This window comes from Camelus dromedarius, chromosome 8, assembly GCF_036321535.1.
Source record: "Camelus dromedarius isolate mCamDro1 chromosome 8, mCamDro1.pat, whole genome shotgun sequence".
NCBI classification, from domain to species: Eukaryota; Metazoa; Chordata; class Mammalia; order Artiodactyla; family Camelidae; genus Camelus; species Camelus dromedarius.
Window position 1 is genome coordinate 27,655,713 of NC_087443.1, and position 17,862 is coordinate 27,673,574.

The 17,862-nt window shown below is 52.6% G+C and overlaps 1 protein-coding gene across 2 annotated transcripts in view; it reads left to right on the forward strand.

Moving 5' to 3' along the window:
* Positions 1–17,862, forward strand: part of DLG5 (discs large MAGUK scaffold protein 5) — a 108,160-nt gene that overhangs the window by 81,540 nt on the left and 8,758 nt on the right. The window contains exons 14-28 of one of the 2 annotated variants that reach the window (XM_064488005.1): positions 1,011–1,103; positions 2,590–3,609; positions 4,376–4,499; positions 4,840–4,984; positions 6,323–6,435; positions 6,832–6,921; positions 7,205–7,355; positions 10,310–10,387; positions 11,024–11,186; positions 11,299–11,432; positions 12,125–12,271; positions 13,618–13,801; positions 14,310–14,458; positions 15,334–15,504; positions 16,372–16,568. In XM_064488005.1, coding sequence (XP_064344075.1) covers positions 1,011–1,103; positions 2,590–3,609; positions 4,376–4,499; positions 4,840–4,984; positions 6,323–6,435; positions 6,832–6,921; positions 7,205–7,355; positions 10,310–10,387; positions 11,024–11,186; positions 11,299–11,432; positions 12,125–12,271; positions 13,618–13,801; positions 14,310–14,458; positions 15,334–15,504; positions 16,372–16,568 — 2,959 coding nt within the window. The remainder of the gene's footprint in view (positions 1–1,010; positions 1,104–2,589; positions 3,610–4,375; positions 4,500–4,839; positions 4,985–6,322; positions 6,436–6,831; positions 6,922–7,204; positions 7,356–10,309; positions 10,388–11,023; positions 11,187–11,298; positions 11,433–12,124; positions 12,272–13,617; positions 13,802–14,309; positions 14,459–15,333; positions 15,505–16,371; positions 16,569–17,862) is intronic. The other variant, XM_010984114.3, reaches the window with a different exon arrangement.

Sequence of the window (17,862 nt, forward strand, 5' to 3'; positions counted from 1 at the left end):
TATGAACATTGGGGTGCAGGTGTCATCCTGAAGTAGGGTTCCTTCTGGATACAAGCCCAGGAGTGGGATTCCTGGGTCATACTCTTACCTTAACTATTATATCAAAACTAGGCAGTAGACATTGGTATAGTGTGTGTGTGTATAGTTCTCTGTCATTTTATCATATTTTAGGTTAAAAAAATTAAGACACAGAGCTGTCCACCACTACAGAGATTCCCTTTTGTTACCCCGTTACATTAACACCCACAGCTGCTCTGCACAGCCCACCACCCGCATCATTACCCCTGGTGACTCATGGGTTCTCCAGCTCTATAATTCCGTTATTTGGAGCATATTGTGTAAGGAGAACCTATGGTATGTGCCCATTTGAGATAGCCTTTTTCCCTTGGCATCGTGCTGTGAGCTCCATCGTGTAGTTGGGCGTACCGATGATGCGGTCCTTCTCGATGCTGGGTGGTACTCCATGGTATGGCCCAGTCTTACCATTCACCTGTTGCTTGTACACATTTTAAAAAGGTTGGAAGATGTCTCAGAGATGTGGACAGAGACTCGGGCATGAGTGACTTTGGGAGTCTTTGTGGGCAATAATGATACTTCATGTTGGGCGGTTTGAGCTTGGCCTCCCACAGCATGATCTTGTGTTCAGTCTCCTCCTGCCCCTGGCAGGGGTGCAAGGCTGTTTGTCATCCATTTTGTGGGTGAAGGAGTTCTGTGTTACAGTCAGGCCTAATGCAGCAGGAAGTGGCAGGGCTGGGGTGTCCCCCCACCGGGACCCATGGTGTTCTGGTCCCAGACAGACAAGCCCTTTCCTTGGAGTGATTTTAAGGCTGTGTGTTTCACTTGCTTCAGAAGCCCCTTAACTGGACCCTGAGGGCTTCATTCATTGGGGAGGGGCTTTCTCTCCTTTGCCAACTCCATACAGAACCAGGCCCACTGTCCAACACGGGTCAGCAGCTGGGCAGGAACCCCTGTCCTGGCGGCAGGCCTGACGGGCTCTCTGTTGGCCCTAGATCAATGGCATTGCACTGGACAACAAATCTCTGAACGAGTGTGAATCTCTGCTGCGGAGCTGCCAGGACTCCCTGACCCTCTCCCTTCTGAAGGTAAGGGCCCCGGCTCTGCTCTCACCCTCTGCAGGGCAGGCAGAGCCCCAGCTTCATGTACCTGAGCTGCTTCTCCACATCACTGGGATCCTTGGAAAAAAGGTCTTGATTTACAGATTTAGGGTATGCATGAACCCTGACTGGATCCTGATTTAAAAACAAAAACAAGAAACAGCTATGAAGGACATTTTGGGGACAGCAGGGTACGTTTGGATCTGGACTGGATAATTAGATGCTGTTAGGGGATTGTTACTTTTCCTAGGTATATTGATGTTATTGGGGTTATATAGGAGAATGGCCTCATTTGGGAGAAATACATGCTAAAGCTGTTAGGGGTGAAATGTTGTATTTGTAGCTTATTTTCAAATGTTCTGTGATACAGATTTAGACACTTTGGCAAAATATTGTTGAATCTAAATGAGTTTAAGGGTGTTCATTGTACTTTTCTATCAACTTTTCTATAAGGGTTGGAAAAAAAACAGGCTTATCCACTTCATTAAGAGATTATTTTTAAAAATTACTTTAGTGGGTGGGGGGTATAGTTCAGTGGTGGAGCACATGCCTGGCATGCATGAGGTCCTGGGTTTAATCCCCAGTGCCTCTATTAAGGGGAAAAAAATTACTTTAAAATTAATAGGCTTTTTGGGGAGCAGTTTTAGGTTTACAGAGAAGTTGAGTTAGTACAGAGAGTTCTCATGTGAAGTGCTGCTTTCCCTGTTACTAGCATCTTGCATGAGTTGGGTACATTTGTTGCTATTGATGAGCCAGTATTAATGCATTGGTGTTAACTAAAGTCTGTAGTTGACATGAGGATTCACTCTTGGGGTTGTGCATTCTGCAGATGTAGGCAAATATTTAATGACATGTATCCACCATTACAGTATCAATAAAGAATAATTTCACTGCCCTAAAAATCCTCTGGGCTTTAGGTGTTCATCCCTTCTTCTCCCTAACCCCTGGCAACCACTGATCTTTTTTTTACTGTCTCGTAGTTAGCCTTTTCCAGGATGTTGTATAGCTGGACTCGTAAAGTATGTAGCCTTTTTAGATTGGCTTCTTTAACTTATTCACATGCATTTAAGGTTCCTGCATGTCTGTTCATGGCTTATAGGTTGTTTCTTTTTATCGCCGAATAATACTTCATTGTGTGGATGTACTGTATATCTGTCTTTAATAATGAAATTTTTACATTTACGTTTAATAGTTTAAAAAAAATAGGCAGGACACATTGCAGATGATTTCAGAAAGTTCTCAAAGTCAAGGGAATTTTGTGGCTCTCCTGTGGGATCGCAGTGGCCAGGCCTTGAACAAGCCTCATCTGTGGGAGATGTGTGTGTGCCTGTATGTTAGTCCATCTGTCCGACTTTGGGAGGTGTGTGGCCCATTCCTAACCATCACTCTATCTCCAGGGATGTTTTTTGCTGGCACCTCCAAGTCTTGCGGTCTCACCTGCTCTGTTCCTTGCTCCTCTCCAATCCCTACTTAGGTGTTCCCTCAGAGCGCCTCGTGGAGCGGCCAGAACATTTTTGAAAACATCAAGGACTCTGATAAGATGTTGAGTTTCCGAGCCCATGGCCCAGAGGTCCAGGCTCAGAATAAACGGAACTTGATGCAGCACAACAACTCCACGCAGACGGACATCTTCTACTCGGACAGGCTGGAGGACAGGAAGGAGTCGGGCCCCACAGGAGGCAGCAGCTCCTTCCTGCACAAGCCGTTCCCCGGGGGGCCCTTCCCCGTCTCCCCCCAGGCCTGTCCCAGTGCCTCTGAGCGCAGCCTGAGCTCCTTCCGCTCGGATGCTTCAGGGGAGCGTGGCTATGGGCCAGTGGACATGCGTGGCCGGCGGCCGCTGCTGCCCTTTGAGACCGAGGTGGGCCCCTGTGGGGCAGCAGAGGCCCCCGTGGACAAGGCAGACCCTGAGAATGCCAACAGCGGCGGGACCTGGCCTAAGGCCGTGCTCAGCTCCACGGCAGGGCCCGAGAAGCTCTCCGTTTACAAGAAGCCAAAGCAGAGAAAGTCTATCTTTGACCCTAACACTTTCAAACGCCCCCAGACGCCCCCCAAAATAGACTACCTGCTCCCAGGCCCTGGGCCTGCCCACTCCCCACAGCCCTCTAAGAGGGTGGGACCTCTGACGCCCCCAAAACCTCCCAGGAGGGGTGACTCCATTAAGTTCCAGCACAGACTGGAAACCAGTTCTGAGTCAGAGGCCACTCTGGTGGGCAGCTCCCCATCCACCAGCCCCCCGAGCAACCTGCCCCCTGACATGGACCCTGGGGAACCCATGCACGCCTCGCCCCCGCGCAAGGCCAGGGTCCGCATTGCTTCCAGCTACTACCCTGAAGGGGACGGGGACTCCTCCTACCTGCCGGCCAAAAAGTCCTGTGACGAGGACCTCACCTCCCAGAAGGTGGACGAGCTGGGGCAGAAGCGCCGCCGGCCAAAATCTGCTCCCAGTTCTCGGCCCCAGCTCACTCCAGTAGTGATTCCTGCTCAGTTCCTGGAGGTAGAGCTCAGTCCTGGGTCGGGTAGGACTGGGTGGAGGCCTGGCAGGGTGGTTGGCAGTGAGACCTCCTGCATGTGCTGGCATCTCTGATCTTGGGCTGAGCCCTGTCTCCTTTGCCTTTGCTCTCTGCCCCTGCCCGGGAGGGAAGGGGAGGGGTGGGAGGTGGATACAGCGGGAAGCAGCCGCCCTTCGGAGATGGGAAAGTGGTATGGGGTGCATGGTAGCGGGAATATCACACCAGAGGAGGAACGCCTTCTTAGGTGTGGGGTTTGATTTGTTTATTCAGCAAGAAGCTTTTGAACTTGTGTGATAAAACCAAATGACAGGGTCCCACCTTGAAGGGTTTAGGGACATGTGATTCTGTTAGCCAGCTTGTTTTTGTGGCTGTTTCTGGAAGGGAGAGATTGGTGTGAGCAGGGGAACAAATCCGTGCTGCTCTCGGCAGACACAGAGCTTCACACAGCTGGGCAGGGTGTGTGGAGTTCTTATGAACATGTGCCTGATGTACACGTGCCCCCCCTTTTACACACAAAATCTGTGTATTTGAAAAAGCAGGGTTTTTCTCTGCAATTTTCTTCCAAAGTATTTTTCAAGGAAGTTCTTTCCTCGCAGATTTGTAGGGCAACATGAATGAATGAATGACCTGTGATCTCTCCTGGCCTTCACTTCTTCTGTCCGAGTGGGAGGAGCTGGGTCGTAGGGGACAGGTATTGCCTGTAAATACCTGCATGTTTCCAGCCCCTGCCTCTTGCCTTTGGCCCTGCAGGAGCAGAAGTGTGTCCCAGCCAGTGGAGAACTCTCTCCAGATCTCCAGGAGTGGTCCCCTTACTCGCCAGGGCATTCTAGCCGGCACAGCAACACCCCCTTCTACCCGAGCAGGGCATCTGTAGGTGAGTTGGTGGGGTGGGGCTGGGCTGGGGAGGAGGGTCGACATGGCTCACAGGGCCACCCAGTCCAAGGGAGAGAAGAGGCAGTCACTGCAGGGAGCTACTGTAGGTCCCCAACCCAGAGGTCCAGATATCTAGCAATTGCTGACCTATTTGGGGTGTTTAGTCTTGTATCAATACATTTTTTAGCTTTTCAGAATACTTTCTCCCCATAGCAGCCCAGGAAATAGGAAGCACTGAAGAGGGTTCTCCTGCTTTACAGATGGAGAAAGTCCAGAAGCTTGCATAGATCTGGGGCTGGCTGGGTGCTTTGGGACAGTTGTCTCACCTGGTCCATTTTTAGGCACTGTTCCCCGGAGTATGACGCCGAGTACCACTGTGAGTTCCATCCTGAGGAACCCCATCTACACTGTGCGCAGCCACAGGGTCGGCCCCTGCAGCTCTCCGCCCGTCCCCAGAGAAGTTGCCCCCCAGGGTTTGCATCCCAGGTATGTGAAGCCATGCCCATGTCCCTGTGCCTCAGCCATCCAAGCCCACCACATAAAGCCACTGTGCATAGAGGTGCTCCCTTGCCTAGCTGGGAAGGGGCTGGGGAGGGCAGCACTGGGACCCCAGGGGAAGTGAACTTTAAGGATGCTCTCTTTGTTCACCAGTGTGGTGCTTGAAAAGGTATTTATAGGAAGGTGGTAGTGATGGCAGCTGATACCTGAGAGCTCACATGCCAGGCACTGTGCTCAGACCTTTATCAGCATCATCTCACTCCATTGCTGGAGCAACCTCACTGTTACTGTCTCTAGTCTATAGATGAGGAAATGAGCCTTAAAAAAATGTATGGATTGGCTCAAAGTCTTTCATTCAATTCTCTGACAAATTTAGTTGAGCACCTACTACATGCCCTGGACTGTTTTAGTTCTAAGGGGATACAGTCAACTAAATAGACAAACTTTCTCTCATGTGACATTTGTATTCAAGTGTGAGGGCAAAGAAAAAAAAAAAAAAGAAGAAGAAGAATGGTATCAGATGGTGCTCAGTGGCCCTGAAGACCCTAAAATGTCGACAGGCTAGGCTGTGACCTGGAAGAGGGTGGCAAGTTAGATTAGGCAATAGGAGGGCCCCATGCAGGGGATTCTGCCATGAGCAGAAGACCGAGAGGAGGCCAGCTGTACAAGGTTTGGAGTGAAGCCTCCAGGGAGGGAGGGCTGTAAGAGCTGTAGCCCAGGCTTCTTGAGAATGGTGTGGTGGGCTCGAGGGACAGAGGAGGGGAGCTCAGCAAAGAGATGGTGAGTCAGGAGGAAGGCCCAAGTCATAGGGCACAAATCCAGTAGGATCTGTGGCCATGATGCAGAGTTTGAATTTTATTCTGAGTGTAGTGAAGACCACTGGAAGGTTCCAAGCAGGGAAAAGACATAGTCCCACGACACGGCTAGAAGTCATCGTTGGGCCTGACTGCAGGCCAGCCTGACAGGGGTGCTGCTTGGACTCTGCCCTCCAGCTCTCCGGTTTCCTAGGCTCAGTTTCTCCGGGGAGGTGCAGGACCCTCTCTAAGGTCCTCAGTGCTGTCCAGCCCCTCCCTGCCCACCCAGGATTCAGAGCCTCCCTTCTCCCCTGTAGAAAGCCCTTTGTCCCAGTGAGCCTGCTCCTGGCCCAGGAATGAAGTGGATGTGCCACTCCTACTGCTCGCAGGGCCCTTTGAGTGTGGCTGTGGGCAGTCAGTGTCCTTGGCTTCTGGGCCTCCCTGAGCTGGCAGAAGTCCTCAGGGAGGTCTGTCCCTCATGTCCCATCCTGGTCTTCCTCCTGAGCCCCTCACCTGTCTGCTTCTCTCTAAGTGTCCAGCACCAGGGACGCCTGAGCCTGGACCTGAGCCACAGGGCCTGCAGCGACTACTCTGAGATGAGAGCCTCCCATGGATCCAACTCACTGCCCTCCAGCGCCCGCCTTGGTAACTGTGCTGTTATGGGGCACCTGCCTTTCTTCATCTTTACCTGCAGCCTTGTGCCCAGACCCTCTGGTGGCCTGCCACACACCCCTTTCCCCTCCCACGCTGCACTCAGAGCCCTATCCTGTGGCCTTCCTCTGTGTCTCTGTTTGGGGCTAAAAGTGAGACACTGTGAGCCTGTTGTGGAGAAGCCTAGCTCTGCACAGTTTATTCAAATCCTAGGGGTTAATCATGTATTTTTCCTAACTATTCCATGTTGAGGCCCCCCCAGGGATAAAAGGCAGGGCCCACTATGCATTCCGTCGTAATTGTGTGTCTGTCCTGCTGGAGTGGTGGTGAGAGAGTGAGGGGTGCTGCTTGACCACAGGCCTAAAGTTCTGTTTCCTTATGGAACCACAGGGTCTTCCAGCAACTTGCAGTTCAAGGCAGAACGCATTAAAATCCCATCAACGCCAAGATATCCCCGGTCTGTTGTGGGATCTGACAGAGGTGAGAACTTGTCAGAGCTCCCCTCCCCCTGCCGATGCCCTCTGTCCTCAAGGTGGGATGTCTGGGTGCAGCTTACAGCTCCCTCACCATCTCAGCCACAAGTGAATGTTGGAGGGTGCCAGCTTCTGGCCTGGAGACGCAGTGGGTCTCAAGACATGTGGAGCCCAGCACCTGCACTCAGTGCCCTGGCGGTTGCCGAGCGTCTGGGCTGCATCATCTCCTCTGCCTGGGCTGCATGAGAGCGAGGTGCAGGACTGGCTGTGTCACCCACCTCTCTCGGCAGGCTCGCTGTCGCACTCGGAATGCAGCACTCCTCCGCAGTCTCCCCTGAACGCCGATGGCCTGTCCTCTTGTGGCCAGTCTCAGACTTCAGCTTCTACATTGCCCAGAATTGCTGTCAACCCCACGGCCCTCGGGGAGCGGAGGAAGGACAGGTGAGTATGGCCTGCCATCTGTGCCGTGGGCACAGCGGAGGATGTGTGCCCCTGCAGCGGGCGGGCATTGAGTCGAGGGAAGTGGTGGGAGTTGGGGAGTCCGACCGAGTGGACCTCCGGTGAGGCTGCTCTGGTTTGAGTGCCTAGCTTTCCCCGGTGTCTTGCTCCGGCACATCATGAGGAAGTCCTGAGGGCACGTGATGTGGGAGGAGGGGAGCACACAGATGGCCAGGGGAGGAGCGGGGTGAGCTCCTGCCGCTGAGCGCCCACAGGAGGAGGTGGGCTCCGGCAAGTGATGCTGGGGAGGACCTGACAGTGACCGTGACGGAGTGGTGCCCTTCACTGCTTCCTGCTTCCCAGGCCCTTGTACGCACTTTGCACAAAGTAAGTCATGAAATCCTCACATAACCCCACCACCATCATCATCATCATCTTCGTCATTGGCCCCATCTTACAGGAAACTAAAGCCAGAGTTGGAGTGAGTGCTCTGTCCATGGTCGCATGGTTAGCGACTGGCCTACCCCAGTAAGAATCAGAACTCATTCCTATTCTTTGCTTTTTGGCCCCAGGACACAGCTGCATCACCTGCCCGCCCCCTGCCCCCAGGCTTTTTATTGTGAAATGAAATACACTCAGAAAAATGTATGCAAAACATACATGCACAGCTTAGTCATTTATTGGTTCATTTTCAAATGCAGGCCAATCTCAGCTGAGATTTTAGGCTGATCTCAGGCTGATGTCAGTCCAGACATGCCCTCTCTACAGGCCGTCCCTCCTTGGACGAGCTCTGCACACACCTCGTCCACCTCTGTTCTTCGAAGTGGGATTTAGCACTTTGTATTTATATTTAAAAGGGTCTGTCTAGATCATAGTGGGAGATCTGAATAAACTCAGACTTACCTTTACTTAATTACTTAGAAGGAATAGATTTGCTCTCCTCCAGTCAGATCCAAAAATTTGAGGAAGAGATACTGCTGGGCAGGCCCTGTCATTAAGGAAGTCTCTTGACTTGACATTCTGAACTTGTAAGACAACAAACCTAGCAGGTATCAGCTGGAGGACAGAGTGTACCTAACCACCAAGGTGCCGGGGCCCCCAGGGGAGTCAGGGGCAGTTCATGTGGATGTGTTCATGCCAGCCTCACCTGCATCGTGTAGACAGGAGCAGCAGCCTGCAGTGAGTTGTGGGTGGGTGCGTGGTTTTGCTGAACCCCAGCTCAGGTCCTTGAGAGAACAAGACCTTCCCCCCAATGAAGTAGGTTCCTTAGAGGCAGAAAGGGCCTTGTCATATGGGGTCAAGCTTCCCCTTAGCTCCCTCCACGGTGCACAGAGAACCAGGAACTACTGATTCCTGGCTTCACAGTGCTTAGGATCTGATTAGAGACATCAAGTTTAACCTGTGTGACCTACCTGAAGAATAGGTTGCTTAATAAAAATAGTCCGTCCTTTCCTGAGTTTAAAGTACACTGTCGTTATAGAAAAGTGGGAAAACTAGAAAAGTAGAAAGGAAGTCACATAATCTCATCAACCAGAGGTTCAGGTGCTGTCATTTAACCTTTTGGGATATATATATGTGTGTGTGTGTGTGTGTGTGTACACAGTTTAAATGCATGCTTATTACTTACATTTTATATACATAGATACTTCCTTAATATATATTTTAAGCTATTTGTAATATTAAGCATACTTTGTGAATCTCTTTAATAAAGCAGCCTTATTCTTAGAAAACTCTTGTACATAGTATAAAAATTTGAATCATTCAGGAGATTAAAAAGTAAGGATTACCTGAAACCGCATCACCTAGAGATACCATTTTGAACATTTTGATAGGGCCCTCCATAGAAACTTTTTAAAAAAATTTATTCATTACAAATTTTTTTTGGTGGAGGTAGTTAGGTTTATTTACTTATTTTTAGAGGAGGTACTGGGGATTGAACCCAGGACCTCATACATGCTAAGCATGCGCTCTACCACTTGAGCTATACCCTCACCCAGTAGAAACTTCTTTATGCCTGAATAGACACATAAACACGTGTACAAATTTATGTAAATGGAATCGTGCCGACCTGTCTTCTCATGCCACAGTGTGTCCACCGCATCTTTCCACGTCAGTAAATCCTGATGTATATCATTCATAAGATATCATATCATTTATGGCTTCTGTTGTGTGGCTGTTACTAGGACTTGGTTCCCTGTTCCTTTGTTGAGGTAAATGGATTGTTTGGAGGTAGAAGAGAGGAAGCGGGTGGGTATTCAGTGAGGAACGAGGGGCCCCAGCCTGGAAGCTAGCTCTGCCTACCCCAGCGAGCTGGCTGGGGGCTCCTCCCCACCTTTTGCCATCCTCCCAGACTGGGGTTGCAAGGGCAGTGTTGGGGTGACTGCTCACTGTGAGTTCTTAAAACTTTAAACAGCCTGGCTCTCTAATTCACATTGAGTCTCAGAAGTAACTGAGGGCACAGGCCAGGGACTGATGTATCTGAGCTGGAGGGTCAAGGGAGGCATTGCAGAGTGTGTGAGTTGGGGGGGTGTTGTGGGGGAGAGGGGAGCACCCTTTGTAGGGTGGGAGGGGGGAGGGGCAAGTCAGGAAGGACTTTCATCTCAGTATCCCCAGAGGATTGGGCCCGGAGACCCGCTGAGCTTGAGACAGCTGTGCCTTGGGTGGTAGGGGTGGGATGGTTGGAGGGCTCCCCTCTGCCTGCCCTACTGTTCACTGTGTGAATCCGAACCCACCCATGTGCTCTGCAGGAGGGGAGCCCGAGGCGGTGGTGCTCTGGTGGGTGCCTCCCTTGGCCTTTGGCTGCAGTTTTGTCCTGAGGAGGAGCTCCGGGCAGTGTGAAGCGTGGTCCTGGTGGCTGGGTGTCACTTGGCTGTCTTTCTGTCTCTTGCGTTCCAGGCGTCTGTTGTTTCTTCCTCCTCCGATCGTCCCTCTCCTTTCTAACCTTTCGCACCTTCCAGATGTCTTCACCACCACAGATCCCTCCTGAGACTGCCTGTGGCTGCCAGGCCCAGGTCCTCCTCCCTGAGGAGTCTGAGGTTGGCCGGAGAGGAGGTCCCCTCCCCCACCCCTGCCCCTCCCACCCCTCGTTTCCATGGTGTGGTGGGCGGCTCCCCCGGGGCCAGCTAGTGCATGGTGCCACCTTGCTTCCGGCCTCCTTGTTTCCTTTTTAATGTTTCTGGTTTGTAGCAGCTTAATATCATGATCATTTTGCATCACCCTGTGTACTGATAAATATAAAAACTGGTAATTTTATATTGTCCCTTCCTGGGTGAATGCCATCCCAGAAACCATTTTTCCTCCAAGGGTGTATCGAGACCCATTGGAGTTTGTAAATTGAATATTGTGAGGCCGCTCGTCTCCCATTATGGAAATCTGTGTGCCTTTTCCCTGTGTGTGTGTCAGTGTTTATGGTTCACACAGACCCCTCTTTGTGTCTTTGGGACTGGGTGCTTCTGTGTCCATCTGGGGGGTCGAGTTTGTATTGCATGAGGTTGTGTATCACTGTCGTACAAAGGTGAGCTTCATCGTGTTCCCATTCAGCTGTCATTGTAGGAGCATCAGCACTCCCTGGCCCTATCTACGTAGCAGTTGCATGCTTAACTTCAGGTCTTCCCCAAACCTTTTCTTTGGGTCCAAGTCCCTGAAACTGAAACCATTGGCTCTTTTCCAAGGCCCTACGTGGAGGAACCGCGCCATGTGAAGCTGCAAAAGGGCTCGGAGCCCCTGGGCATCTCCATCGTGAGTGGGGAGAAGGGCGGCGTCTACGTCTCCAAGGTGACCGGAGGGAGCATCGCTCACCAGGCTGGCCTTGAGTATGGGGACCAGTTACTTGAGGTAAGTGGGAGCTGCCCTTCTGCTCTGCATCCTTCTCTCCCTCTTCTGCTCTCTTCAGCCCCCAGCTCTGCCCCCATCCCTATCGCTGAGCCCACTCTTGGGTGTTTCCTAGTTCAATGGCATAAACCTGCGGAGTGCCACGGAGCAGCAGGCCCGGCTTATCATTGGGCAGCAGTGTGACACCATCACCATCCTGGCCCAGTACAACCCACACATGCACCAGCTCAGCAGCCACTCCCGGTCCAGGTGAGACCCTGAGCCTCCCAGTAGGCGTCTGGGCTGTGGGATAGTGGTGGAGAGATGGGTGCAGCAGGTGAGTGGCTCGCTGTGGGGAGACCTGTGTGCCAGTTGCAAGTTCTGGGGATTCTGCTTCCATAGGAGTTGACCAGTCCTGAGTTTTGGAGAAAGGACATATAAAGGGAGGATTTCTCCTCCTGAAATAGGGTGTGGAAACAGGTAGCTGGGTCCCCCTGTGCAACCGTGTGCATGAGTGTGTGGTAGCCAGGAGCTGAGGCCCACAATGGGATTCTCACACAGAGCGGTCTGGCCGCCTGTCCACGAGCAGACACTGGACACCTGCCTGTATCTGCCTCCATGCTGGGGGTTGCAGAGCAGATGAGGAAAGGGAGACATGCCTTTGCAGTGCAGTGCCTGTGAAGGGAGGGGGTCATGATGCACAAACAGGTAAAAGAACAGTGAATTCACGTGTCCCCAGGCTGACCCCTTTACAGAGAATCCCTGAGTTGAGGACAGGCATGGGGAGAGGTCGGGCAGATCCTGCAGGTGGATGATCCAAGGCACCTATTCTTGTCTGGGCTCAGGGCACAGAGCTGGATGACCTGGTCCTTGTTCACATCCCAGACCTGGTCACCACTGGAGAGTGGGTGACTCCGGGCGGCTCCCTGCCGCTCCTTACTCTTCCTGTCCTCTGTCCCTAGCTCCCACCTGGACCCTGTTGGGACCCACTCCACTCTCCAGGGCAGCGGTGCCACCACCCCGGAGCATCCCTCGGTCATTGACCCACTAATGGAGCAGGACGAGGGCCCTGGCACCCCCCCGGCCAAGCTGAGCACCCCCAGTTCCAGGTCAGCAAATGCACACTGAGAGCCTTCCATCTGTGCACCTCAGCCGAGTGGGGTGGGCTGGGCAGGTCGTTGTCGTGGCCCGAGCTCATTCTGTGAGGGGCATGGGCCCTGACTGCTGGTGCTGCCCGGGTTGTCAAGACTTGGGGTGGGGAGCACAGCAGTCCTTTTTATCTACCTTCTTCCTACACTTTCTTTTTTCTCACTAACTCTCAGCTTTACCTTTTCTCTTCCTTTCCTTTTCTCATTCACTGATTCTGTCTTTAGGCAGAATCCCACAGTCGTCACCTAGCTGGGTCCGGGGCTCTGGCCATCAGTAGCAGTGTCGCCCTCAAGGAGCTCAGGGTTTGAGGGTGGCAGACCAGTGTCCAGGCATGTGCAGTACAGCTGAAGTGCTGGGAGGGGCTTCAGGGGCCCCAGTGGAGCAATCATGAGGGGCATGGCAGGGAGTGGTGACAGCTTGGTCACAGTGTTCAGGATGAGCAGAGGCTCGCCGTGCAAAGGGTGGAGGTGGAGAGAAGTCGGGAGGAGGGATCAGCATTCGTGTGGCAGGAGGAGGCTCAGCAGGAGCTGGAGGGGAGAGGTCCACACTGGCCGGGTTGTGAGGCCATCACTCTGGCATCCTGACGGAGCCCTTTCTCAGGCACAACGTTAATGGACCACTTGTAGAAGTTTGCAGGTTGGGAGCTGGGCCGTCTTGAGGGCTGTCCTACTTGTGACCTTTCACCCAGTGTGGCTGCACTTACCTGCAGCACAGTTTTCATCACCAGCTGGCTCTTCCCCTGAGGTCCCACTCATCGGGTTCCATTGCTATCCCGTCTCCTTCACTCAATCTATTTGCCAGCCTTTTGGTGTCCCTCACTGTGTTTGTGAGGTCCTTAGTGGCAGGGGGCCCCGCTTCATGGTTTAGCATTGCCTGGGTCATAGGAACTGCTCAGTAAAGACTTGTCGGATGAGTTGTGCCCTGGATGGTTGAGCTCAGCTCTGACCGTCTTAGGAGAACGAGGTTAGGAAAACAAGTGCAGTCCAGGTGGGCGAGATGTAGCCCCAGGTGTGCAACGGACAGCTGGGCCGGAAAGCGGGGGCATTGATTTCCTTTCTGTTCCCAACTGGCTTTGTGACCGGGGCTGTGTGTTCGCCTCTGTGGAACCTCAGCGTCCTGCCGATAAGCCAAGTCCCTAGAACTAGCGCCTGTGCCAGCCCACCTCTTAGCACCAGTGGTCCCAAGGCCTTGTGAGGTCCTGCGCAGCAGGCCAGAAACAATTTAGGGCATCACCACTGGGTCGTCTTTTACGTGCCCTCCTTCCTCCCTGTGCACAATTGAAGAACTTCATTTTCCCTCCTGAAAGGATGGTGGGAGATGCCACCAAGAAGACCCCAGAGCCACGAGTGGTCTTCCTCAAGAAGTCCCAGCTGGAGCTTGGAGTGCACTTATGTGGTGGGAACCTGCACGGGGTGTTTGTGGCCGAGGTGGAGGATGACAGTCCCGCCAAGGGCCCCGACGGCCTCGTGCCTGGGGACCTCATCCTCGAGGTGAGTTCTGAGCTGCCAGCAGCAGCCAGGCCGCTCTCTGCTCGCATGTGGGGCTTCCTTTCATCTTGGATGGCCGGGAGGCAGAGGAGCACAGCCTTTTACCTCGAGACCCCTGTCCGTGTTGAATGCCACCCAGACCCTCTGGCCTCTGGAGGGCAGATGCTCTGTTCTTGTCAGCAGCAGGACTCTGATCCGATGGCGAGTGTCAGCTCCCTCTCACTGAGTGTCCTGTTGGATGGGGGTGGTGAATTGTAGGTACTAAAAGATCCAGGTAGCATGAGCAAGGTGAGGTATCGTTTTGTGAACAGCCTTTACTTGCTGGGAGAATAGAGCAGAATTTCTCCTGGGAGAAGCTACCAAGGGCGGAGCAGACACTCGGCAGAGGGCTCAGCCTTAACTTGTGTAGTTGGGGCAGACGGATTCCCCCTTATCTCACGACCAACCTCTCATGGGTGCCCAAGCCTCCCTGGCTTCTGCTCCCTGACCCCAGTCCGCCATCCCTGGGCAGTATGGCGGTCTGGACGTGCGCAGCAAGACAGTGGAGGAGGTGTACGTGGAGATGCTGAAGCCCAAGGATGGTGTCCGCCTCAAGGTGCAGTACCGCCCAGAGGAGTTCACCAAGGTCAAGGGCCTGCCTGGCGACAGCTTCTACATCAGGTACCAGCAGGCAAAGGTGCCGGAGCTTTGGGGCCAGGGAGGGGCCTTTGGTGGAGGGTCTTCTGAGTGAGTGCCCTTGTGTTTCTTGTCCCAGAGAGTGGGGCCATGATGGTCATTACTCAGTCCCCAAACCGCAAGCTCAGGGCAAGGTGCTTGTGACTTAGAAAAACCCTTGAAGGCTCCCAGGGCCAGACGTACTCCCTCTTTAGGGTTCAGAGCCTGGAGAATTTTGAGGCTACGGGGCCCTGTTTTCCTGTGGGTTCTGCTCCTCTCCCAGTCTCCCCCAGGCCAGCTCTGCAGATCCCTCTGCAGTGTGTGTGGATGTCAAAGTGTCCATGGCGTCCTGAAGTACTATACAAAATGTGTGTGGGAGGTGGGCGTCAGGCGTTTTGTAGGAGGGGCTCAGCTTTCTTCATGTCCCCTGAGGCCTGAGGCCACATAAGAAGGAAAAGCACTTATCAACTGTGTACCATGAGGTACTGGTCTCTGTCCCTGGGGACCCCCTCCTCGTTGGGGATGGCGTGTTTCCATTCTGGGGAGTTTCTAAACCGTAGGAACCATCGCCTAGACTCAGGAGAGGCAGGCAAATGGGAAGGGCCCATTTGGAAGTGGAGATACATAGCCTTGGTCCTTGGCAAGAAGTCCATTATCTGATGGGAGTGAGGCAGCTGTTGTCCCCAGGGAGCCCTGGTCTCAGGGGAGGAGAGAGAAGTCTCTGTGTCCTGTCCTGTAAAGCCTGGGTTCCCTCCTTTGGGAACCGTCAGGATAGGGAAGAGGCAGGTCCTGATCGTAGTCCAGAGAAAGAACAGGAGAGCCGTCCGAGGAGTGTGGTTGCAAAGGACAGCCTGACCTGTCCTCTCCGTCACCTGGTCCAGGGCCCTGTATGAGCGGCTGGCGGAAGTGGAGCATGAGCTGAGCTTTAAGAAAGACGACATCCTCTACGTTGATGACACCTTGCCCCAGGGCACATTTGGGTCCTGGATGGCCTGGCAGCTGGATGAGAATGCCCAGAAGATCCAGCGCGGGCAGATCCCCAGCAAATATGTGTGAGTGTTCTTGAGTCTGGGCTTGGGGTGGGGCAGTGGCGCCCATGGGGATGTCCCATGGGTGAGGCCCAGGGCTGCCTGGGGGCTCATCCTGATGCTCGTCTCAGCTTCTGGTTACGTTTTAATCGCTTACCTAATGCAGGTCAGTGCTGTAAATAATTCAGTGCTGTACAGAAGCACAGTGGCAACTTAGGAGAGCACTTTTGTAACAGATCTATTGAGGCTAATTCATATGCCATATGGTTTACCCATAGTGTACAATTCATTGGTTTCTAGTGTCTTCACAGGTGTGTGCAACCATCACTACAGTCGATTTGAGAACATTTTCATCAGAATGAAGCCCTGTGTTCTTTAGCTTCCCACCCCCCCGGTCTTTCTGTCTGCCCTGCTCCCTCCTCCAGCCCTGGTGACCCCCTATCTTCTTTGTCTCAGTAGAGTTTCCTGTCTGGACTTTCACGTGAATGAAGTCATGTAATATGTGGTCTTCTGTGACTGGCTTCTTTCACTTAGCGTGATTTCTTCAAGGTTCTTCATGCTGTAGTGCATTTCTGTGCTTTGTTCCTTTTTATGCCAGGAAGCATACTTGTAACGTCACAAGTGAAAGCTGTCTTAGCAGTTCCTTTTGACATTCATCTGAATACAGGCCTTGGCTGGCTCTGAGAGCCTGCCCAGCACTGATGTTTGTGTCGCCCCCACAGCGGTGGTACCAGCGGGTCCTGGGTGGCGTGGGTGGTTAAGTGGCCAGGAAAGCTGCAGAGGGTGTTGGAGGATCCGGGGAGGCCTAGCTCTGGCTCTCACGGGTAGGGCAGGGTGGGCAGGTGCTGGGTCCCAGGCCCTTCCCAGCACGGCTGTACCCTTTGTCCACAGGATGGACCAAGAGTTCTCCCGGAGGCTCAGCATGTCTGAAGTCAAAGATGACAGCAATGCAGCAAAGACGCTCTCGGCGGCTGCGCGCAGATCCTTCTTTCGGAGGAAACATAAGCACAAACGCAGTGGGTCCAAAGATGGGAAGGACCTCCTTGCCCTGGACACCTTCTCCAACGACTCCATTCCACTCTTTGAAGGCAAGTGGCTGAGCTTGCTTCTCCAGCGGGTGCTCAGGATTAGGTTTGCTGTTGACCACAGAAGTCTTACCTTGGTGACTTAAATGAGATAGAGGTTTGCTTTGCTTTCACAGGTAACCAGTCTAGGGTTGGGATGGTGGTGCTACTGTCTTCAGAGTCTACCACCTGTTGAGTGTGGCTTCTGTTCTCAAAGTCTCCGCACAGTCATGGCAGCTCCTGCCAATCACGTCTGTGTTCAGACAGCGGGGAGGAGGATGGGGCAAGGCAAAGGTGTGCTTCTTTAAACAGTTTGTCTGGAAGCACCACCTTGGATCTTCCACTTAGAGCTCTCTGGCCGCTTGCGTCTGCAAGGGTGGCTGAAAAGGCAGGGTTTTCACCGGTGCACTGCTGGCTTCAGTAAAGCAGGTTCTTTTAAGAAGCTGCCTAAGTAAAGAAGAAAGGAAGCACTGGTATTGGGTGAGCAAAAAGAGTTTATACTCAATGCATTGCCTCTAGTTTGATTTTGGGTTATTACAGGCTGCTTGGTGGTGACCATGGGCCAACTCTGCAGATCTTTGGCCTCTTCTGGCCTCACTTCTGTGTCCATCCTTACATGAACTTCCCAGGGCCAGTCCTGGAGCTGCATATTAGGGAGTGTCAGACATCCTTTGGCAGATTGCCTTTGTAGAAGGGTACTTTTGTCCTGTAAAGCTGGAGGCTCCTGTGAATGCTGCTCCCAGGGCCCCATGTGTGTCCACTGTCCTAGAAGGTGCACCCTCCCTGGCAGGCAGGGTGTGGAGGTGGCAGTGGACATCAGAAGGTAGGACGCCTGGTTTCATCCTCCCTTCCTTCCTTGTTTATTTTTCAGTTAGGGCCTTAGGCACAGTGAGCTGACTGATGCTGCCCTTGCTCACGGCCCACTGTCACTGTCAGTCAGGACAGGGCTTGGCAAACAGTAGCCTAGGGGCCAAATCTGGCTCACTGCCTATTTTTATACGGCCTTTGAGCTAAAGATGGGTTTTACTTTTTTGTTTTTTTATTTTTTTGTAAATATTTAGTTTTATTAAGACAAAAACTGACAGTGTTGGTATGAAGTTTACATCTAAAGTTTTCACAGAAACTTAACACATCCCTAAAAAGGTTTTACGGTGGAGTTCTAGATGCCGGCCTGGGTGATGTCTAGAACTGAGGGGTCTCATGATTTGGGACAGCATTTTGGGGTATTAATTAATTCTTAGGATAAAAAACTTTTTTTTTTTTTTTGTTTTGCTTTAAAGTGAACTACTGCCACAGTATGAAAATTTGGTCTTCTCCC